Source organism: Sminthopsis crassicaudata, chromosome 3, assembly GCF_048593235.1.
Source record: "Sminthopsis crassicaudata isolate SCR6 chromosome 3, ASM4859323v1, whole genome shotgun sequence".
NCBI lineage: Eukaryota > Metazoa > Chordata > Mammalia > Dasyuromorphia > Dasyuridae > Sminthopsis > Sminthopsis crassicaudata.
In genome coordinates this window covers 54017993-54043292 of record NC_133619.1, presented here as the reverse complement: position 1 = coordinate 54043292, position 25300 = coordinate 54017993, and the positions used below count along the sequence as shown (strand labels likewise).

General features: G+C 34.3%; 1 protein-coding gene across 50 annotated transcripts in view; it reads left to right on the top strand.

Moving 5' to 3' along the window:
• Positions 1-22745, top strand: part of MFF (mitochondrial fission factor) — a 40573-nt gene extending 17828 nt beyond the window's left edge. For 6 of the 50 annotated variants that reach the window (XM_074298534.1, XM_074298543.1, XM_074298535.1 and 3 more), the window contains 5 exons: positions 1474-1565; positions 15238-15300; positions 19851-19935; positions 21398-21531; positions 22560-22745. In XM_074298534.1, coding sequence (XP_074154635.1) covers positions 1474-1565; positions 15238-15300; positions 19851-19935; positions 21398-21529 — 372 coding nt within the window. In that variant the 3' untranslated portion in view covers positions 21530-21531; positions 22560-22745. Of the gene's footprint in view, positions 1-1473; positions 1566-4210; positions 4286-8717; positions 8877-11975; positions 11994-13712; positions 13746-15237; positions 15301-19850; positions 19936-21397; positions 22280-22440; positions 22458-22559 lie in introns of those variants that run through there. The other 44 variants (XM_074298545.1, XM_074298537.1, XM_074298549.1 and 41 more) reach the window with 18 other exon arrangements.
• The last annotated feature ends 2555 nt before the right edge of the window (positions 22746-25300 follow it).

Sequence of the window (25300 nt, the reverse complement as noted above, 5' to 3'; positions counted from 1 at the left end):
TCATTTGTGGGGGAAAAAAATTGCAAATTGACCTTATAATCAGTTGTATATTAGATAGAGATGACACATTTAATACTCTATGTGACAAAACATACATTTAAATGTAGTCTTGGTTTCTAAAGTTTTTCCTATACTGGTGAAAACAGTAGACTTGGGATTTTAGTATTTCATCTAGCCATATTAAAGTTAACCCACCTGACACTCCACTTATCCTGCTTATGTCCACATTTCTCCCGTGCCACCAGCCAAATGAGTGTCCATTATGGTTTTTAAAATGTATTTGAAAAATCTTTTAAGGACAGTAATGCTTTTAAAAGAAGCCCTGTAGCAATTAGGAAGGCTGTACTAACAAGGACCTTCAATGTCAAATTAACTCAGGATCCTGCAATCTGGGAAAGTATAAAGAGGGTCCTAAATTTATCTCTTTCATGAGTTCTTATGATATATGTAAGGTAAGTTACTAAGTCCATCATGTAATGGAAAAAAACAAAAACAAAAACAATTTTTAATGATTTGATATTTAACTAAATCGAGTTTTTTCTTTATCTTTGACCAAATTAAATGTTTTAAAAGAAAAATTATCATTTTAGAAAAATAATTATTCTACATAGACCAGATGTTTAGCCCTAAAGAAAAACTAGGGGAGAATGTTTAATAAATCCAACCACCAGAGGAGTTTTATTTAATATAATACAACATACACTTGTCTCCTACTTTAAAATTAACTGCATTTGATATCTTAGCTCCCAGGACTTTTTAAACAAATTATTTATTTATTTGTTTGTTTGTTTAGCTTAAGTGTTATTGTTGATTGTGATAAGTCTAAAAAGATAATTGTTCATTTCAAATCCTTTTAGGTGACTCACTTCATTGACACTTTGATAATGTAAGCTAAATTTGAAGTTTTAAAAACCAATATTAGTTTTATTTCCCCTAACAATTAAAATAGATATCCTAATTACATCTGTGCCGACTGGGGACTTCATTAATTTTCTGGATAAATATTAGGAAACACGAATCTATTTGGAGTTCCGTTTCCAAAATTAAACTGAGACTTAGCCAAATTTGAAGATCTGATTTTTATCTTCACATAATCTAATAATCTCAGTGTACAAATGGTTTCCTGAAAATTCAGTTCCTGTAAAATGAATTTACACAAATGAAACAATTTGAGTTAAATTGTGTAAGATGGACTTTGGAAGTAATGTGTGATGGATCCTTCTGTAAAGTGAATAATCTCCCCCTGATTTTTGCTTAAGTTTAGATTTTAATGTCTTCATCATTATCATTGCTTTGCAAATACCTTGAGTTCTATGATTATAATCTTTTCTAAATAATCAGGTGCTTTTTGGAATTAGGCTAAGAGGTTTTTATTTTGAGAAACAACAAAATTATGGGATACTCATCAAAAATATGTTGTCCTCCCTCAATCCTCCCTCAATCCTCCGCCTTCCCCCCTCTTTTGTTTTTTAGCAAATCCGTACAGTTGGCAGGCTGAAAAGGGAGAGGTCCATGAGTGAAAATGCTGTACGACAAAATGGACAATTAGTCAGAAATGATTCCATGTGAGTAATACCCTATCTCGAACCCCCATTCCTGACCTCAAGCTGCTGCCAAACAGTGACAGTTGTCTTTCTATCCCTTCCCATTTACCTTTCCTCAGCATTTGTTTCTAATAGTGATCCTGAGCATAAGGTTAGTAGTGGCTTCAGATTTAAAGAAGACTTTACTTTATGTAACCAAATGTCAGTTGAAAGCATTTCATTCTTTTTGATATTTTATATATTTTTTAACATTTTTATTTCTGTTTGTGTGTGATTTGCACATTTGGGAATCACCTGCAAAGCATAATTTAAACTGATGGGCTTTTAAATCCATTTAACTAGTTTTGAGAGACTTTTATCTAACACATTGTGTCTTTCAAAACTGAAAAGTGGTGAAATTCAGTAGAGAATTTCAAATTTAATGTGTATGTGATTTCTTGAAGTGAGCTATGGTAAGCAAAACCACATTTGAAAGTAATTATCTCTACTCTCACAATGTAATAGCATCTTTCTTACCTCTGGCTTCTTGGGGCTTAGGACACATGCAATTGCAAAGAAATAGAAAGATAACCTTTAAAGAATTTTGTTTTTTCCCCATTTTCCTTTCTGACTTGGTGAGATACCACCCTTATTTTCTTTATCTATTTTTATATGTCTTAAAACAGAAATGTGTTAATTATAATAAGAATCCTTTAAAATTTCTATGAAATAAAAAGCCAATTACACATTTTAAAATAATTAAATACCAAAGTTTTGAAAGATTCTTGTATTTTTATGGGATTGATATTTTGAGAGGAAATAATTGCCAATACTTCCTCACCAATTTTTTAAATTAAAAAATTATCATATGCATAAGGTATTTCCTGTTAGTGCTGTTGCATTTCCATCTCCCACTGTGGGGCTGTCCATTTCATTAGGATGGGAGGGTCTAACTCAAGAATACTCTCAGAAAAAAGATAGTTGAGTGACAGTGTGTGGTATGTAAGTGAGGCTGAGCTAAGAATTCAGAGAAGTGGATTAGGGCAGCCTTTTCTGTGGAAAGTATGTTGTAAGCAGTAATACATTTTGGTTCTTCTAAAGAGATTTTTTTTTTTTAACCTCCAAAACTAGATAGAATTCTCAAGGGCACATTACCTGAGGTTTCAATTAAAGTTTGAAGCCAACTGTTCGTTTGATTTGATGATATTGTATCCCTTTGTTTAGGGAAAGGAAAGAAAGCAAGCACCAAAATTTCTTTGCTAAATTTATTCCTTTTTATGTGTGTGGTGTTTCTATCCCAAATGATTGTATAGTAAAAACACAAGTTCAGATAATAAATAGCTGATTTAGGAAAGACTAAATAAAGAAGAAAGATATGATTTAACTCCTGTTTGTAAATGGTCATGTGTTACAACAGATCAGGTAAGATATATAAAGAATCTTCTTTGTATGTGTATAGCAAAGGATTTACATAAGCCATATTCAAGGATTCTAGATAATTTATAAAAATGAGAATAGCTGTGCAATTTGACAGTCTAGTTAATATAATCCTGAACCAAGAATCTAAGTAAATAATATTTTCCAAAAAGTTATAAAAAGATACAAAAAATTTTTAGTAAATTATGTGACATATTTTATATAAACATTCTACATAAGCCCTTTATTGCTTAACACTTTTCATCTCAGACCAGAAAAAGCAAACAATTAATAACTGTTGCAGAACTCCTCTATTTCAGTCAATTAAATTTCATCACACATACACACTAAATAATGGTTTGAAAAAAGGAAAAGGATAATTGCATATTGTATGTGTGGACCATTCTGCTTAGAGCATAATTGAGGTTGATGTGTCATTTATGTTCTACTACATCTTAATATTATTGTTACATGCTACATTTCTCATAGTAGACAAACAATACCATTGTGTCCTCATTGTTTTAGTTGTCTTTAATGGCACATCTCCTAGAACAGTTAACTTTTTTTTTTTTTTTTTTTTTTTTTCCCCCCTGAGGCTGGGGTTAAGTGACTTGCCTAGGGTCACACAGCTAGGAAGTGTTAAGTGTCTGAGATCAGATTTGGACTCGGGTCCTCATTTAATAGCAAGAGAATATCATAATTTCTTTTCTGATATCATTCCTAAAGTATTATGAATATGATGACATCTTTAATCTTATGCTTAGAATAAGTATATCATTTTAAATTATTTTCATTAGGATTTATCACAACTTCAAAATATTACATAAATGTTAAGAGTAAATGTTTGCATGTAAATAAATACTTGATAAAATTTTGATAAGTACTATACATGCACATTATTAATACTTGATGCAGGAACAATGTCAGTATAAAACTGATTTGCTTCATTCAAATTATTAAATTCTTACTGTATTACATAACTTAATTTTTTCTTCAAAAAAATTTAAAATATACATAACTGTGCATGCTTTATCTCTAAAATATTGATTCTCTGTTCTCCCCCTTGGCATCCTTAAGAATGGAAGTAGAATGATCAGGAGGCTGAAACCTTCTGGTCTTTCAAGGCCAGATCCTTATATTATTTTTAAGAGACCTAGGAAGTATTTGCTCTATCAAACCATCAGCGAATTCTTAAGAGTGGTATTAATTTTTAGCTTTTTTTGGTATGTTACAAAGATGAATGTGTAAAAGAAGCGTAATTATTATTTAAGGTGGCTCAGATCAGATTCTGCCCCAAGAAATAAAATTTCAAGGTTCCAGTCATCGATTTCAGCCCCGGAATACACGTAAGATTTTATCTGATTTGCTCTTTGTGAGTAGAAAGTGTTTTAATTCTATAGGTTTTTTATACTAATTTATTTTACAAAATGATTATACCTTAATTCTCTTACTGCTTGGCTCTGGAATACTTTAATTTAAGGGTTTCTCAAACTTTGTCATCAGACCCCTTAAAATATATGTGTCTGTGGTTATACACGCATGCAGATGTGTGTACACATATATAGTCAAAACAGAAGGGAAATGGGGTGATTTATGTCTTGATATATTTCATGCTGGCACATGAGTTCTAAATTAAAATTTATCTAAAGCAGTGCTTCTTAAGGCTTATTGGAGTTAAAGCTTAATAAGTTTTCGAAAATGGCCTCCTTAAATTACCATTTGGCAAATCTGCAACATGAGAATTACATATCCCTACATGACTGAGAATCATTGACCCTAGAATCTAATGCACAGCCTGTCTTTGCTTAATAACCTAAGGACTAAAGTGTTCTTGTAGTTCTTCAGTGAAAGAAGAAACAGGTGGCAGTGCCTTGGGGCGATTGAGGGTGGCTTTTGCTTTTATTTTGCTTTTTACAAATTGGCCTGCTGGTTTCTTTGAAATTCTGAGAATCAGTTGTTCTACCTGAGATAGAAAAGTCATTTACAACTTGAGAATTAACAAGGAAATTTGTCATTCATGTGAAAATATGAATGTTTTCCCTTTGTTTTTGCTCACAAATTTTCTTGTTAATTCTAAATGAGAGGCCAGCTTCTCACCAAAGAGGTTTAATTTCACAGTTTGAGAAATACCATTTTCCTTAGAAATCCTTAGAGGAGATGGCAATTGACTTTAGACTCATTTTTTTAGTAATGAAATAAATTTAGATTAATCTTCTACTCACATCTTCTAATTTTAGCTAATACTTGTGTAGATTATTATGCAATGCTAAAGTAGAGAAAGTACCAATAAAATAATATGATTGACACCATCCTATATACTTTCTTTGTAGCTTTTCTAACTTGCAAACAAATTTAAATGAAACTTTTGCCTTAGTGGAATGTTGCTAAGCATTAGTGTGAAATTTATGGCATTCTTTCAGTAGTTTAGTGAGCTCTGCATAGTTTATAGCAGGGGTGGGGAACATCTGGCCCATGGGCTCTATAAGGTGGGTGGAAATCTTTTGGTTTGGCCTTGCCAAGGTAACCACAGGCAAAGATGAACTGAAAGATACAACAACCTCCCATTGTTTTGAGTTCGATAATTTTGTACAGTCCTCAAATGCTGTTATAAATATCACAATGGCAAAAGTTTCCCCACCCCTGATTTTAGAGGGTAACATCTGAGTGATGATAACTTTTCTGCTATCTAGTCTGTTATAAGATGTTTAGGTTTGTTCTTTGGCTTTTAAGAGTTGGCTTTTTTTTCCTTAAGCAGAAAATGTCTTGAATGCCAAAAGAAATTTTTCACTAAGTGTAATTTCATTTATGGCTCTTTTGATTCTGGTACCTCATGCATTAATATTTAGTTCTATTTTCCTCTGAATTCCTTGTTACTTATGAAAAGGTGTTGATTCTTGAGGTTCAAACCTAAAATTTTTTTTCTTGAATTTTTGGGAAAGAATGATTCTTTTTAGTGCAGTGATTTTTAAGATAAAGATTTTACTTGATTCTTCACTTGACTTCCAAAATATAAATGCATTTATGACCAGAACAGTTATGAGCTTTTAACTTGCTTAAACTCCCCCCCCCCCCTTCCACAATTTAGTTGATATATTATTCCCTGTTTTTTGGATTTGCAGTTGTTGATTTTCAGTTTATTGGATACTATCATATACTTGGATAGAAGACATGACAACTTGATATTTTCGATTTAAATGAAATTAAAGGTCTTAGAATTTTGGGCAGGATTACCTAATACATAAGTAGTTAGCCTTGGAGAAAGGAAAGCCTGAATTCAGATCTATCTCCCACACATGTGTATGTGTTGGCTTTGGGACTCAAGCAGACCCCTTAAATTCTCATTGTTTCCAGCAACTTTTTAAGATGAGATGTTGCAAAGGTTTTGACTTGCCTTGGCTGATGAAATATCAGGTCCAGTCCTTAATTCTATAAAGCTGAGGCATTTTCTCTAATCCCTATTGAGAAACAACAACATGATAGCTGACTAGGTTATCAAAGATGTGATTTGGAAAGAAAAAGTGGTAAGGACATTTTTACTGTCACTGATAAAGACAATAACCTTTATCTCTCATCTCTAAGTATTTTCTCTCAAATTTTATTTTTAGAATTTCTTATTTCTCATTTATATTATGATCCAAGGTCCCTAAGTCTTCAGAACTTGAACATAAGACATCTTGCAGGAGACTTATCCTGTAGGAACCATTAAATTCTAATGACTAAAATATATATATACAAATGTTGCTGTTGATATGTAAATCAGAATTTATGTATCTAACTCAAGGAAGTTACTTGATGTTTAGAAAAGTTACCAGATAAAAGTTACAGCCTTTGCAGTGCAAACACTGATGGTTGTCCATGACTGGTGCTACAGAGTTGTTTGAGTAACTATAAGCTGGATGGACTTTTCACTGACTTGGAGGATGTGAGATGGACTGTTTCTTTCAGATCGTTTGTTTTTTTTTTCTTCCTTTGCCTCTAGGTTCCAGTGGCATTCCTCTACTGTGAACTCACAATCAGGCTTCCCCTTGTTAGATCTTCAGGCATTCCCTGTTCTACCTAAAAAAGAGTAAATTTCAAAGCCATTGTTTCCTTCACAGGCCATTTTGCCTCAGGATCTTCAGATCTTACTTCCTTAACTCATTTTATAAGCTGTTACTGAAAATAAATCCCTATTCAATTCACCAGGCTGAATTTCCCACAATTCAGGAGAGCTTTTGCTATATATCACCTATTATGAAGCAAACATGTTCCTAGAATGGACAAATTGAGAGATTTGAGTCTAAACACTTGAGCAAGACAGGATATAGGCCTAAGAGATTAACAATTCTTAAGACAGAAATTTAGGCGACCTATTAGGTGGTAGCATCCTGACGTTTTTAACTTTGCCTTTGGTTCTAATGTAGATTCCTAAATTGATGGGGTTTTAAACAAAAAAAGTCAGTATTTAACTTTTAGCCTTGACAGTATTTGACAGCCTCTTCTAGTGTAAATAATCAGGAACAAATAGTTTCAAGCTTAATAAAGTATTAGTAATTTATAATTATTATCTGAAATACTCAATTTTTCCAAGAATTCCCATATGTTTGGTATCATGAAATTCCAAATCTTCTCTTCTCCATGATTACCTCACTCATCTTGCAATTTCATAAGAAATCCTTGTCACAGTCAAAAGTCTCACATAAGCCAAAATAAACAAAATATCTTAGACCTAGGTCCAGTTGTCATTCTTTGATCCTAGCACACAGTAATATTCATCATGTATACTAACCTTGTCACAAAGGCACAGAACATGTAATATTCATTTCTCTTGGGTGTCATAATTCTGCTTTTACAGAGTCGTGAATCATTGGCCCAAGCAATGGGGTGCCATGTCCGTGTACTATTCCAATAGTTGAACATGTTCCAAGATTCTTAAGGTTACCTCTTTTCAACCTTCAAACCTCTTTTCAATCTTAAGAATTACCAAATGTAATAGTTGTTCAAATGGGGTCACCCTTTAGTGGCTCTGGAGATGGGCCCAAAAAAGGTAAATCTCAGGCTAATATGAATAAAAGATTCGAAGTACTCAACTCACTCAGAAATATCAATAGACCTTCATCTTCCTAGTCTTAAAAGCATTCTTGACCTCCAAAGATTAGGCGATGCTGCCTTGTTTAAAAATTTTTAAAGTTCTGAATTCTTTCTCAGATTTGTTTCCTTACTGTTATATTGATTTTCAATGATGCATACAAGTGTGGACAAATGAATTAGTCACAATACTACTCTATAGTTTTACAGAACTCAGACATTTATGTTCATCTTTTTGCTTTTTAAAAATTAATTTCCTGGGAAAATGACTTTATAATGAGTTTCTTAAATGAAAGATTCATGAATTAATCTGTTACTATATAGGCTTTTGATATTCATTTGCTTGAACTTTGACATTTGTGTATTATTGGAGGAATATAGTTCACTTAAACATGTGTTTACTTCAGGCTGAATGCTGGGTAAACTGAAAATGTTTTTCAAGGCAGAGGGACAGCCCTGATGGAAGTGATTTATTTCTGTTCTTTATGCCCTCTTTCATATTAATGTCATTGGATTTTGTCATATTTTGATATAAAAACTACCATGCTTGTTTGTCATCTAGTCTTGAAATTTTTTTATCTGCTCAAAGTAGAAGGTGGGAAAAGGGAAAGAAAAATGAAGTATAAATGTTTGGGGAAGATATTTAACTGAAATTTTGTTAAAATCTGACTCCAGTATTTTTCTCTTCATTTGCTGTGCTTGTATAAACAGTGTGACACCATCACAACAACAGGCTCGTGTCTGTCCTCCCCATATGTTACCCGAAGATGGATCTAACCTTTACTCTGCTCGGGGCATTTTGTCGTTTATCCAGTCTTCCACCCGTAGGGCTTACCAGCAGGTCTTGGATGTGCTGGATGAAAATCGCAGGTGATTGGCCATCAGTGACTCTTGCAGCTTTACTGCTTGATTTTTCATTATTGTTGTTTTTGGCTTCTTCTTGGTGTGGAGTGTGGTGTCTTTTGTGTTTCCTTCCTTATATTCTCTTTCTAACTACCAGTGGATGAAACAATTTGTTTTGCTTTCTTTTGCTTTTAGTGTTCTTAATTTATTGTCCAAAATTCACATTTCTTGAGGTTGTGTTAGCTAATTCTTCCCCTAGCTCCTCACTGAAGAAAGTGAACAGTTTTTTTTTTTTTTTTAAAAAGGTTGATTGCCATTAGATATGCCAAGAGAGAAGTAACTATTGTCATTGGTACAAATAAGATTGCCCTCCCCAGATCATTGGACTTATTGTAAGAAGGACCCTCAAATATGGTGTAGTCATAAGTGCAGAGCTTACAGATGAGGAACTGAGATGAGGCCCAGAGAATTGAAGTGGTTTCTTCATTTAAGCATATTGCCAAGCCAGAATGGGAGGCTGGGCACTCTGGTTGAAGCCATTGTTCTTATTCTTGTATTATATTAAAACACATTTGAAGAGGATTTATACAAAGTATCATTGGTTAGATTTTGTCTTGTGCTATCATTTTACATAGCAATTTAGGCTTTTTCCATCTCTTCAAAGAGATGTGATTTAAGCATCTGGGATAAAAACATAGGCATATCAACTTATTTACAAAACTCTAGGAAATTCTAATCTGGGTAATATTGACTCTTTTAAAATACTGAATATTAATCACAGTAGATAGCTAACTTATTTGTGTTTGCTCCTAATTGCACTGTATACTTTTACTTTAGGTAGCAAAATTTTTTTCTCCCCTTTCTTACTTGAATGCTAGCACTTCGTTTGACACTGCCCATGTTTAAAGCCTATTGAGAGTATTTCTTTAAAAGTATTTCAGAATGCTCTTTTGAGTAATATTTTTATGGCCAGTGCTTTGCTGATTCTCTTTATCTGGAGGATAAGAAAGTGCGGGAGGAGATGATGATTTCATTAGGGAAAGCCCAGTTGATGAGTCTTTACTGATGCGAATCAGCTATTAATTTGCCATTTAGTACTAGAACGTGGCTTATGGGCTAGGAAGCCTCTTTTGTTCCTTATGGATTTCTGTCAGAGATGGGCCTTTGTACTGTCTGATTTAGAGGCCAGGTCTTTATCTACTAGTGATTGGACATCACCTCTTAATATCTTTAATAAAAACTCACAATTATATAGAACTTTGGGTTTGCAAAGCGCTTTCCCTTCTACCACTTTAGGACAATTAATTTTAATTATTATTGAGCTCCATTTTATAGATGTGGAAGCTGAGATTCATTTATTAAACTACTTTCCCAGGGTGCTTTTAAGTGTATTGTGAACATGTGCTTTTGAAGCTTGTAATACAGTATCTTCAATAGAATAAATATGTGGTTTTCTAGACTGCTCTTGTAGGCACTATAGCAATAAAGCAAGATTTTTTTTTTAATGTTACTATTATAACTAATTTTATTTTATGAGACCTGACAACATAAATTGGTCTTCATTTTGAAAGAAGTATTCATTGATCCCTTTCATAAGAGATTATATATAAGAAATATGTATATTCTGTATAGCTTATTGTGAAAGGAATTTTGCCACTTTTTACCACAAGTGTGTACATATACATGAGGCAGTGATGGATCATTAGCTGTCGTTTACATAAGACTTTTGGACTTAATCAGAGTGGCAAGAAACTTCATCCATAATTGTAGACCCTGGGAGGAGTTGCCCTAGGATCTCTTCCTTTCTTGTTAGAAGCATGCCAGACCAGGCCTGCAGACATAGATCATAGAGTGATTTTGGAGTCTGCTTAGGAATTGGGGTCTTCGCCTTTATATTTGGAAGACCTGGAATTTCCTTAAACTTAAAATGGCATAGAACTGTTCCTATAGCTTCACTTATCTAGTGTGGTCTAGAATACTTCAATTTAAAGACCATGCACCAGAGGTACTCTAGACTAGTATATTACATGTTGACTGAATATTTCTCTAGCCAGTAGTTATTGTATATATCTATAACTGTCAGGGTTTTTACTGTTTCTTCCATTATAATAAGTGTTATTGAAATGACTATTCATTAGTACTAAGAAAGAAAAAAAAAGTCAAAGTTCCAGAGTCCTAATTGTATTAAATTATAATAAAATTCAAGCATGATGAAATAAATGGAATATTTCCTAGAAAGGTCATTTTAGCATAATTAAACCAATAATAATATCTAATTTATTAGATAGAATTTGCATTAGGTTCATTCATGCTTTCAGAATTCATCATGTCTACTATATAAAGCCACTTTGCAAAGGGCTCTTTATAAGCCCTTTGTACATTTTTAGATAATTTAAATTTTGTCATTTCAGAATTGTCTAACTGGGCAAAAGCTATCATAATCTTTCTTTAACCACTTAAAGCACAAATAGTGTATATAATGTAAATAATTTTTAATTATTCATGGATTAATTATGACACTATCTGGTCTCCTAGACTCATCACAAAATTTATATTAACTCATTTCTCATCCAAAATACACAGTCTCAGTAAATTATTTCTTTTAAAAATTTAAATGTATTCAAATCTCTTAAATTCTAGTTGTTAAGTTTTATTCAGAGTTTTCAGGAGCAAATAAAATTCCTATTACCCATAGCATGGTTTCATAGAAATTAAAAAATAGGAATGTGAAATTTGGATAATTATTTACCTGCATGATTACAAAATAATGCTGCTTATACAGGTTTAAATGCTTTTGTGTTTTTGCTTTGTTTTGTTATTTTAGAGGATAACTTTGTTTTTCTTTGTTTTATTTTTGCTGTTGGGTTTAATAGGGTATCTTTTAACTTTGGTCCTGTCCCTTTAGAAACAGCATTTTTTTTTTATGTTAGAGCTATTGTGCTTTTGAGTTTCTGGGTCTTGTTTGTTTGTTGTTTATTTTTTCCAATTGGCTTTTTATCTGCTTTGTCACAGTTATATCATAATGACTTGTATAAGTGCCTTTTTTAAATTAAAAGGACACTGATTTTATTTTTAAATTAACAATTTAAATTTATCACTGCTTATTTTTTTTTTTTTGCATTTCAGAATGGGCAATGAAAATAGGTCAGTTTTATTTTGCCTCTTGAGTTTGTAATTGTACAGTGAAAATTCAGATAATTAAAAAAATTCTGGAGATATTTGTTCACATAAATTTAGAATGTAAGATTTATTAACTATTTAACAGTGTCCCTTTAATGTTACTCCTATTGTGCATATCAATAAAATAATATTATCTATTCTATAAATGAACATTATGACATACAAGTTAAAGCAAATTTTAAATTATTTTAGATAGGTTGAATTGTTTTCCATATTGATGTTCTCCTGGTATTCAAGCTCGTTTTGTTTTAGAAATCTTGACCTGTGAATCTTGGGATTTTAGCTTGCAGAAATACGATAATATGTATTAAGGGGCCACCAAGTTAGATTTAGATTTAAATTATATGACTGTCAGATTAACTAATAGAGGAATGCATCATAATCTTCATTTCACCTTTTTAATTAGTGTCATTTGATGATGGGTCATCGGTTTGTAGTTTTAAATTATTTAAATTAATGTGTATGCACATGCTTGTGTGTGTGTGTGTGTGTGTGTGTGTGTGTGTATGCATACATTTGTACATGCATACATGTATCATAGAAAATCTCCATAATTGTTTATTCTACTTGACTAACTGACATGACATATCAAGGTTGTCACTAAGTGTTGTCATAAGAGTTATGGTACCTTTGGTACCTTTAGGGCAGGCCACAAATGAGTAAGAATGTTGAGCTTGTTAGGAATAATTCTTTTACACAGGTATCTGGGTGGAGCTGGTGAAGAATTTCTACAAGATTCATTCGTGTTCCCAGAAGGGTAGTGTGTAACCCAGACATAGGCGCCATGTTGGCTTAGTCCTTGATCAGACAAGAAGCATCTCAGAAATAGTGTTTGTTTCTTATCTTTTACTCATTTATGTTATTAATTACAAGAAAACAGTTACTGATGACCACAGTTTTGATCATATTGCATTCACAAATCTAGTTACTGTTTGTGTATATAATTCGAAGTAAACTAAAAGAACTTCACCAGTCTTATGCTTGGAAAACAAATTAGTATTGAAATAATTTTGTCATGAGACTAGCCAAATAACTTTTAAAAAGTGTCCATCCAGTGAAAAAATTATTGGTATTGTAAAGAGAAAAATCTCATTTTAATATAAGAATATTATTTAAACCATAAAAAAAACAAAAAAGCATTGCAATAGTTAGCAGGTCTTAATGTATTTGTAGTTTTTGTAGTTCTCTCTCCCCTAGTCATTTTAAAATACAAGCACACACACAAAATACACATAACATACCTATGTGGTGGGATATGCAAAGTTGTCATTAACAGAATTCTTTCATTAATTTGGATTAATTTATGCCTCTGTAAAATTGTTTATTTCTGCTTTATCATTCAAAATATTGATACCGCAGTATACATAAAACTATACTGACATTTCTTGATCCAAATAATCTTTGCAGGAGGGCTGACTGATCACAGATATGTGTATTTGAGAACTCTCTACTAGCCAGCATATTGTCAGTAGTATAAACTTTTATCTTTGTACTACCATCCATTTTGCCAGTCGCCACAGAGTACAGTTGACCATTCTAGTTTACAATAAGCTTTAGGAAAAATTCTTCAACATTAAAGGCTACCTACTAGAATTTCAGTGATTCATAAGAAAAAATGGTGTGTGTATATATGTTAACTGTCCCGGATACTTGTCTAATTTGCCTTTATATTATAATTACCAGTTTGAGAAGACAAAATGAAATGCGATGTGAAAGGTAACCTTTGGCTTCTTGGCTGTGCATTATTGAATGGAAATCTTTGTGGCGGAAGTGACTCTTGCTGTTCATGCAACAGATATGTTTGAATATAGAAATATGCATTTAAATCTTAAATCCTGATCTGTTGTCATAACTTGAACAACAGTGGCTTCTGCTAACATTTATTTAATATCTATAATACTAGCATATTCTGGATGGTGTTTCATTAATAATTTTGATAGTTATACAGGTTTAAAACAGGTCACAAATTTTTAAGATAAAACTTTACTTCTTCCTTGACTTAACTAACAAAAAATATAAATTTCATGAGCCTCCCCAAAAGTACTTTTCATTTCCACTCAAAATCCTGAATCTTTAGCCTAGGATAGATTACCCTTGTGTTGCCTTTCAGGAAAAAAAAAAAACAAAAACCATCTAAATTGTTAGATTTTCAGGCCAAATTTGATGAGGATGAATTACAATATGACCAAAAGCCCTGAACCTTGCTAACTTTTGGAAGAGATAATTCCAAAGGACATTAAAATTAGGCCAACCAAAAAGAATACAAGAATTTTTCTTCTCTTCTGTTTTTCACTTTCTTTCTCTTCTATTTGAGTAAACTTTGCTGACTACTTTTGGGAGAGTTGCCTAATGGTCTTCTAGAGCTTTTAATTTGATGGGAAAGGCATTAATGCTTGTCTCACTGAATTCTAATTATCTCAGCTAGAACCAAGTCCAATGTATTTAGTCCCTGAGCTCAATTCCCCACACAGTTTTCCACTGCTCCTTACCTTCATTGTCAACAGCCCTGTATGTTGGTCCTGGTTGTCTCTGGGGACTAAACTTCAGTTATGGAGTTGTGCATGCTGCCTCATCTGCTCCTGCTCAGCTTTTAAAGCCAGGCATCTCCTAAGGGACCTTTTTTTGCTCCAGAACTGAGGGGATGTGTCTCTGCTCTTAAAACTGAAGGTCTTTTATACTTAGTGGGTTCTTTTTGTTTTTTCTTTAATCTAACACCCCTCCTCCCCAAATTGAAGCAATACAAGTCTAAACCTGAGATAGATGAGCTGGAGGAGGAGGGAGAAGAATCCCTGGGAAACAGCTGGAAATTACAATTAGGATTCAGCAATATATAGGGCTGAGTTTTATCAAATGAGCAACCATGAACATGCAGGTGCAACTGAATGATCCTGAGCCATATTTTTGAAGTTTCTCATAATTATAGAAACAGAAATTCCAATACTGTTTTTTCCTAGCAGCATATGTATAATCAGAGCTTTTTTAATCAAGTTTTATTTGTTGAGAAATATAAAAAGGAAGGCATTTAAAATACAGCCTTGTTTGAAATTGTTTGAGGTAACATTATATTGTATTGAAATATTATACAATATAATCGAATATATTTGACACTTCTCTTTGTCCTGTTTTTTTCCCACTTTTGTGTTTTTCATTACTTCCTTTCTGTTTCCTGATCTGTCTCGTGCCTACGTCCTGCAAAACCCTGCTTTAGGCCAGTGTTACGTGGGGGGTCCGCGGCTGCCACTGCCACTTCTAACCCTCATCATGATATCAGGTAAATCAGGTGTCCTCTTTGAGCCTTTTTGCCAGTCAAAAGTAAATAAATAGTTTAATAAAGTTTGATCTCTATAAATCTATGAAATTTCAAATACATTTAACTTGAATTTTTTAATATACCTTGGATTTTCTAGTTTTCACTTTTATGATTCTGCCATTCCTAAAAGAAATGCTTTTACTACTCGTGATATTCTTACATTGGGGTGATAGGTAATTTCTTTAGCTCTATAGTTAAAACTTTGTCACTTTTACTTCAATGAGCTCTCTTAAGTTTTATCTGCTTTCTGAGAAAAATAACTTATGAGATCCATTCATACTTTAAAAAAAAAAGCCTTAATTTTAGACTCATAAATTGCAGAAATAAAAGCTTTTTAAAGAGACCTGGGATGTCAGTTAGACAAGGGGTTAACCTGGCATCCATGAATCTTTCTTTTCCCTCCCCCCACTCCCAAGATATTTTTGGTTGCTTTATCTCAATATATCTCATTAATGCTGTTTAGTAATCCTCAATGTTTAATTTTTGCATTTAAAAATGTAATTCTGAGAAGGGATCCCGTAGCTTCTCCAGATTGCTAAAGGGAACCCCGATATAAACCAGATTCCTCATTTTCTAGGTGAGTACCCTGGAGTCGGGAGGAGAGAAGAGAAGGTAGTTGCTTAAAAGCACTTGTGGAGTTGGCTGCAAGAGCCACTGTTCCAATCAGGGTTCTCTGATGACGAGTCATTATACTGTCCCACATTGTTCCTCTCAAGTCTCTTGCATCTAATTGGCTCTTCCAATATTGCACATAAGTGATATGTTGCATTTGCACAAATAGGATCCTTAAGTGCATTAAGTCTCTAAGGAATCTTTTTTAATTTGCTGAAATAAAATTTGATAATATTATTATACTTTTAAAAATGACTCCAATTTTAATTTCCTAAATCAGCTATTCTATATATAATTCAAATCTTTTTCTCTTCCTATTGGTGGGATTTTGTCATTGGCCCTCTGTATCTGTGTTTGAATCAAACATTCAAATACATCAAGGACTCTGTGATCTCGTGGGTATAAATATTCCCTTCAATAATGCAGATCACATCTTGTCTCTGCCTGTCCATCCTGCCTTCTCTATACTAGTAAATCACAGATATAGGCCAAAACTACATGTAGGGAAGCATCAGGGATGCCAAACAAAATAGGCTCTTCCTTACATTCTACTGGAAAGAGCAAGACATCTCCCTTCTCAGCAGGAAACTGGTTGGAGAAGTATTGAAAAATGGGCTATATTACTGGATATCAGCTACTACCTGAATTTTTCTTTTGGCTAAGGTAAATTCATGACAGTTAATCATTTTTGTTCTATAACCCATTTTACTTTTCCCTAAAAAGTCTTTTCATATTGTTAGCCAATAGTGTTTTGACTTTGCCTTGCTGTAATTTTCAGTTTCAAGTCAGGCAAAAACCTCAGTTAAAAAAATATTTTGGAAATCAGGAAGTTTTTAGCCTGGAGTATAGTTATTAATATTTTATAATTTTTTTAATATGGGTGTCCTTTGAAATCCTGTGCATCTTACTCTGTGCATTTAGCAAACTATTCATCATCTTCTCTAAACTGCATGCCAAAAAAGAATTAACTCCAGGATAGACTTTGTTAAGAAATGTACTTGCTCATTGCAAGTTTCATCGAGATGTGTCAGGTTTTTGTTTTTAACTTGTTTGGATTTTGTTGATGAGTAAACTTTGATCAGTCATCTCCAACTCTTTGTGACCCCATTTGGCATTTTTCTTGGCAAAGATATTAAAGTGGTATGCCATCTCATTTGACAGATGAGGAAACTGAGGCAAACAGAGTTTAAGTGACTTGCCTAAATACTTCGGCTAGGAAGTATTAGAGGCTGCATTTGAACTCATGAAGACAAGTCTCCCTGACTTCAGGCCCGGCATCTATCTGCTATGCTACCTAGCTGTCCTCAAACCTTACCTAGTAATTCATGGAAGGCTTACAGAATTTAGTGCCTCTTTTACATTTGTAATTGGCTATTTCTGTTCTGCAGATTTAACTTTTTCAGCTTGAAATGTAAGTGTATAGGCCCTACTGGTATTATCTAGGGACTTTTCAGGAATTTTTGTTCATTGGTTTGTACATATTTTCTTTTCTCCAAATCCCACAATATGTGATACCAGGAGAATAAGATAGCATTGCTGGGACTAGGTCGTAGGAGAAATCTGTAGCAGTGTAGATTTTTAGCCCTTTATTTTTTCCTGTGTATGACATTCTGTAACTTGCCCCTGGCAAAACAATGAGTTTTGGAGTCTCCCAAGGAGAATGCTCTTCTCTGGTACTCTTGACAACCAATAACTATCTCATCCATTTAGTTCACTCTTTCACTTGATAGAGGAAAGTGAAGTCCCTGTGAAGCTGAGATCTTGGACTCCAGAGGCCAGGATTCAACTAAAACTCCCTCTAATAGTGCAAAAATAAATTATGTTCAGGAAAAGTATTCAGATGGGCTCAAAAAAGATTAAATTCATTTTGCTTATAGAACCTATAGGATCATAGGATTTAATATTGAGATGGACCTTATATGTCATAATGCCTGGCCTTTATAAAACTTTCAAATTCATAGAGCATTTTACATCATGATTTAATTGCCTCTTACACTTGTGTTATGCAGTAGATACTACGGGTATTGTTAATATTTTTGTAGATGAAGAAGCTAAGGCAGGGCATGGGTGAGGTAACCCTGGTAAAATAACTGGTGAGTGCCCGCCCTGGGGTTGACACTCTCCTCAGCTTCCTCCTAATGACTGGTGTCTGGAGTCCACGGGAAGCTGGGGCTACTGCTTCTTGGTGCAGGACTTAACCTTGTTTTGGAATTCATGAAGGGAATCCCCTCTCCCAGTGCAGTTTGGCAGCTTGTAGCCTTCTGCTTGCCTCGGGTGTTTGCCCAGACCATGGTCACACGAGCCAGTGTGTCAGAAGAAGGCCTGGAACCCAGCTCCTCCTAATTTCAGGACCAGCCTTTTCTTTCCAATAGTCCACATAGCCTCCATTGTACTATATCTTAACATTATGACAATAATGTTAAAATGTATGATAAAAATTAAATTGTATTCCCTGGATTCAATACACTAAGGCAAGAAAGGACATATTAGGAAAATTGTTTAGGTGATTCATATAAGACTTGAAACAAAAAAGAAATTTAGTTAACTAGAATAAAGTAATCTCTAATTTTTCCAGGTAATTGAACTTTATTGTAGTACAAGAAAAAATACAAACAAAATTCCATTTAAATTAGTACCACAAGTTTTTATTTTGCTCTTGCACCTCCCTCTAAAAGTTTTTTTGTTAAGATTGTTCTTTTATTTCTGTTGTTATTTTGTTGGGCTTGGGGTTTTTTATTATTATTTCTCTCTCTCTCTCTCTTTTTTTTTTTTTTGGAATGAGGACATATTTTCAGTTAGACTGTTAGAACTCATTTCTGTCTTTTGTTTTGGAATGACAAGCTGCATGTCTCTACAGAGTGGGTTGGCTCCTGTCCGTACCACTTATAACATTGATTCCTAAGTTTGCATATCATTCCTTTAAAATTTTCATCTTTGTGTGTCTTTGGCAAGGAAGTTCCTGCATTTGTCCCCAAGTTAGTAAGCTATGACATGCCAGGGTTTGTCTTCATTGCCTTCTTCCACAAACCCCAGGAGCTTTGGTGCAGTTTGAAGCTTTAGCTTATAGCTGTCATAGCTTTATAGAACATTAAGATTTGGGGAACATTAGGGACCTACTCTGTGCACATACTAAAGCCATACAAGTATTTTTTTATAGCTGTTTGGGTCATGAAAATAAGGATTAGTTGGTGAAGGAAACCTGTGCTCCTCCATTGAGAGAATACAGAAGATGGAAGCTAGAAGTTATGGAAAGGGAGAGAACAGTCACTTTGTGAGTGTACTGGGGAGAAGTAACATGGGGTAGCTGAAACCAGAAGGACTCGAACTCTGGTTCCACTGCATTATGTGAGCATGACTAATACATGAATAAAGAACATATTTGTTTTTCAGTCAGACTGTTAAAATTCAGATACATTTACAAAATAAGTCAATACTTTTTGAGATACAAGTTATTTTTCTCCTGGAAGAAGACAGAATAGGGCATTTATTTTCTGTTTTCATGCCAGCCTCCAGCTGATAACTGCAGATGGAAGGGAGAGCTTGCAAATATCCATCTGTCTGGAATTTAAAGCAGGTTTTACAAACCTTTTTCAGCCTGGGCCTTTTTGGCATCAGACTAAATTTCATTTGTCTCCACTCTCTCAGAATTATACTAACTTTTAATCTGGGTCAGTGCTTCTTTGTATTTATAGGTATCTCTGCTTTATTCCTCTGAGCTTGTGCCTGTCATCTAGATAGGTGCCAACCTAAAGTCAAATATTGATTGGTATTAGTTCAGATTGTCTCATCCGTAATGACCACAAACCGTGAGATTCTTTTCTCGACATAATAAAGTCTTTTGCACGTTGTAAATAGAATTCTCTTTTGTATTCCTAAACTCTTTCTGTTTGTTTTACCAGATATGGTCTGACATCTTTGGACACAACAATTGAAGGAACACCAGATGATGTGACTGTTGTAGATGCTGCTTCTCTGAGACGTCAGGTATTTGAAAAACACTACCTAAGGCATCCTGGCTCATGATGAGTGCTCCTGGTCTGATCTGAGACCATGCATGGCCCAGAATGCCCTTGACTCCCAACACCCTTGAAAATGGGTGTATCATCCCATCTACTTTTTACCCACTAGACAGGTGAGGAGGAAAGTGGGCAAATTATTAAGTTTTTTCTGAACAAAGGGATGTAATGAAAGAGCCCAAAATTGGGAATCAATGAGCTGAAGTTCTGTCTCTGGCTCACACTCTTCACTTTGATTTCTTGGAATATCTAGTTTCCTGATTTGCAAAATGAGGAGGTTGGAGCAGGTGGCTTCTAAGGACTGTGGCAGCTCTGTATTTGAATTCATTAAGAACAAGTTAAGGCAACTGGGTAGTTCACAGACAGCACTGGGCCTGGCCTGTACCATCTGAGTTCAGATCTGGCCTCAGAGACTTGCTAAGACTCTGGGATAGTCAGGTAACCTCCTTCAGCCTCAATTCTCATTTGTAATTTGGGTACATCGTGGAGAAGGAAGCAGCAGCAAAGCAGGCTTATTACCTAGAGAACCCCACAGCTAAAGTGGGCAGACTGTGTAGTCGTGCCATACAGCAACAGGAACGAACTGTGGGACCCCTGACAAGTTACGTAGCCTCTCTGGCCCCGGCACCCTTTGGAGGCAAGGACAAGCACAGCCCTTCCGAGCAGCGCCTCTGCCCGTAGGCCTGTTGCTCACCCTCCCTTATCTCCGTCTCTTAGCTTGTTGCTTTTGGAACTTGGCTCCAAGAGGCCTTTCTAGAAATGCTGTAGAAAGTGCTGCTGTATTTTCATGCCGTCTTTTATGGTTTCCATGTCCATTTGTTGGAGAAATGTGGGTAGGATGAAACAGTTTAGCTTTCTAGTAAATAGAATCCTAGAATTAAGGGCAGAAAAGGATCTCAGAGGCCACTTACTGTAATTTCATTTTATGGATAAAAAACCTGAGGCCCATAGAGTTTAAAGGACTTACCAAGAGAAGGGAAAACAAGGAGACAGAGCTTGGATTTGAATTGCGTTTCTCTGGCTCCAAATCCAACACTCTTTCCACTGTAACCTATGCTTTCCTTAGAATATGACACCCTTCTATCAATATGAATTCATTTTAGAACTTCAGGTTGCAACCATTTCCTAAGTTACCCTGTAAGGAATGACGAAAGACATTAGATAAGCAGGATAGAAGGAAAAGGTTCAAAGAATGGTGGAATTTTAGAATTAGAAGGAATGCATGTAGTCCAAGACCAAGTACTACTGGCAGGTAATAATGGAGTGACTTTGAGGGATACTTTTTTTTTTAAATAGATTTGATTTGGTTTTATTTAGGAAATGTCACTATACTAAATATTTGTAGAATAAATAACATTTGTGACATTTCTTAAGGCACTCTCATTTTGTAAAACAACTTAAATTTTATTTTGGGGTTTTTTCTTAATTAGATAATCAAACTTAATCGACGTCTCCAACTTCTGGAAGAAGAAAACAAAGAACGTGCAAAAAGAGAGATGGTCATGTATTCGATTACCGTAGCTTTCTGGCTGCTTAATAGCTGGCTTTGGTTTCGCCGCTAGAGGTAACCTCAGCTCTCTAACATACTTGTCATAACAGCTGGAAATATAAAGCATTTGCAAACTTCTTTGTTTCTGTCTCTGCATTGTATGTCGTTTGATAATCCATGCACTGAAAATGTATTTCTTTGGGAAAGAACAAAGGATCTAAAATTTCAGAACTGAAAGGACATCCTGTTGCTTGATTGTATTTATTTTTAATCATATTTGCAGTAACACCTACTTAATAACCTCCCTTTGCATGTTTTGTTAATAGGTCTAAATTTGTTTCTGAAAAGATTTGCTTCTCTTATCTACATGAGAACAGACCACACTAATTCTCTAAGTAGTAGAGAGGGCTTATAAAATGGATTTGCAAAAGTATCTGTAAAAAAGAGTAGTGTCTGTTTTTGTCCTATGTGTGAAACACTGTTAGATGAAATCATTTGTGATTAGATACTTTTGCATCAGCTTCCCTGTAGCTGACTTGAAACTTTAAGCATTGCATCCTGGTGCCAGATTCAAAAGAACCAAGTCACGTAATATTTCATAAGTATGTTCGTTAAGCACATGTACAGAATAAATTAAAGGAATTCTTGCTAACATTTCAGCAGATTATCCAGAAGTGTGTGTGATATGTATTTTCTTATTTTAGTCTTAATTTTGCAGATGTTTTTCTATGAAATACATTTTTAAGCAAGTCCATGTGTGAGTGATTTCAAAGATTACGGAAAAGGTACCAATGTAGTATATTTAATAAACTGTCGAACTAAAGCAGTATTTGTCTTTTGAAAAGTTTATTTCTTCACATTTTTACTGTGAATGTTTATGTAGTGTATATGATACCAAATCATGTCTTCTAAGTTTCTGGAAGGAACAATTGATTTCTCAATGGTAGTAAAAGCTGTCATTTTTTTTTCCCCCCTTTCTTTTAGAATCTTCAAACCAGTAGGTGAGAATGACACTTAACATAATGAGTAGTTTTGTTGTTTTATATCTATAAAGCATCTTACATTAAGAGGTCTCTTGTTTTTGTATCTTCCTTCCACTGTAGAGTGTGGCCCCCAAGATCCTTAATCTCACAGAGCGCAGATCACCAATGAAACCTGTTCCTGGGAGTCTTCAGTTATGAGAATATTCACCCTGCAGCTCTTTTCCTTTTTTAATTCAAAGACTGATGTAATCCCCATATCCTCGAATATCCACTGTACTGGAGCCAATAAAAGAAGCTCCCTCCTGACATGTTAAGTGTCTTCCTTCCAGTCAGTGAGTTTGGGGTGAATTAGTACATGAACATTCTAGAGGAGGACCAGGGATCCATAAGTATTGAGGCACTGACCAGATGACGGGGGTTCTACAATAGGTGTGATAGTACTCAAAAAATTGTCCTCTGTTATTGAATCATACAATTTGTGTTACAGAGAAAGGATAAACAATTCACTTGGATATCAGCTAATTTTGTGTACTTACTATAAGCCTATTCTCAAGTTGGTCTGCAACTAAAAAAGTAATTGTATACCCTACTCAGTTTTTTGTCAGTAAATAAGAGAAACTTTTGTTTCTTCGGTACACCTAGTGTTTTGATGCACCGTAGCCAGTTGAGCCAAAATGAAAAGGACTGGGATAAGAGTATTGATCCTAAAGATTTGTCTCATTATTTGGAATGTAAATAATTAATTTCAATGGAAGATCAATCTTTCTCTCTCTCTCTGGAAGTGTTCTAAGAAATACTGAAGAGTGATAGTAATTATATTCACTTAGTATAAAAGTATGCCTCAGGCTTCTTCTTGTACCCATTCTTAATGTCATTTATAGTATAGAACTTGAGGCTAGTAGGTTGAAGATAAGGTTTGAGAACATTGTGATCTAGACTTCATTCTCCAAGTTCTGAACTGAATGATGTCCCTTTGATGGATTCTACCAGTTAAGATTCCCCAGGCATTTGCTGATGTGAATGAACTAATATGCTCTTGGTGTGTCACCCAGGAAAAAGTCACTGTTGCTTCTCATCATATAGGATGGAATAAGCTCAGAATATGAGTTCAGTTGTTTGATTGTTTATAAATAATTTGACTAGGCAAACCTCAAAGTGGAAACTATTTGGAATTCTCTTTTCTTCAAAGGCAAGAGTGTGAGATAATTTTGTAATCATAAAATTCAAAGGCTTTGGTCTTTTTTGGTCATCTGACTCTTTGTGACCCCTTTTGGAATTTTCTTGGCAAAAATACTAGAATGGTTTGCTAATCCCTTCTTTGGCTCAGTTTACATAAGGAAACTGAGGCAAATCAGATTAAGTGACTTAGCAAAGGTCACACAGCTAGGAAGTCTGACACCAGAACTCATGAAGGCAACTCTTCCTGATTTCAGACCAGGCATTCTTTCCGCTGCACCAAGTAACCCTTTTTAAAATTATCAATGAGCCTTTTCTCTGTATTTACCATTGTACTAATAAATAGACAAATGAAAACCAAACACGTTATATTTTTCTTTAGTGATCTATCTAAAATGAAAAGTAAAAAAGGAGGAAAACTCAGTGATACATAGAATCTAACAGTCCCTGTGAGTTGTTGGTATTGTAATCTATTAACAGTAATGTTTACAACTAGATGTGATGTGAATACACACACACATATCCCTTATTTTTTCAGGTGTTTGCTTTTAAAATGTTTCTATGTAGATGGTAGATGCTGATTTTTGCCCATTTATACACAGAAAGTTCTGTTTTGAATAATGATTTTGTAGAGAGAGTATTTTTAGGATAACTTTTTTTTTCTCTAATAAAGCAATCCCCTTTCAACTTTTTCTACTGGATGTCTGGCATTGAAGTGGAACTATTTTAATGGGCATAAGCTGAATGTACTTATATATGAAATTTAATTTAACAAGTATTTATTTATGTATTTACTAAGTGCCCAGGTATTGTAGAAGGTACAAAAGAAATGATGTGAGCTTTGTCCTTGGGAAACTGATAGTCTATTTATATACCAGTAGACATATGTGCAACTATTTAGATAGCCATACATGCAACTATTAATATAATAAAAAGACAAAATGTTGTGCCAGAACATGTAGCACAGTCATATAGCAGTCTTGATTCTTTGAGAGAACAGAGGAAGATTGAGATTATAGTAAATCAGGTCATAAGATGGCCTTGAAGGATAGGTAGGATTTAGATAAAGAGAAGACTATTATAGATCATAGCCTTATGAATAATGGCATTACGAAGGGAATGAGCATGGCATAAGGGGCATTAGAGTTTCAAGATATGTACAGAAATCACTATTAACTAAATATCTACTTAAGAGCCAAACTACAAAAATATTTTATTCACTTTCAAAATAGATGACTTCTATTTGCTTTGAAAAATGATCTTTTGACTTGAGCGCTACCATGGGAAATATCATATCAGAAAAGGATGTTTTGATTTTTGGGGGGTTTTTTTGAATAGTAGAATTGGCCTACAAAAGAGAGTCACTCTTGAAGCTAGGAGTACATACTTTCAAAAAAATGAGAAGCCTCTGGTAAAGTAGGAGACTGGCTAATTCAGGATTGTTATCCAGTTTTCAACACTCTTCCTAGTTTTATGATTTCCTATTTCTTAAAGAAGGATTCTTTTCCTAAGTACCTCAGTTGAACATATGCCTTTGAATTCTTTTTCTGTTGTCATCTCCTTGATTGTCTGAGGCACATACAAAACTCCACTGGCCATTATCCTTTTATATTATCAGTGCATTCAGAAAAGCTACAGCAACAGCAACAAAAAAAAAAATCTGTTTTAATTGTCCAATTAAAATC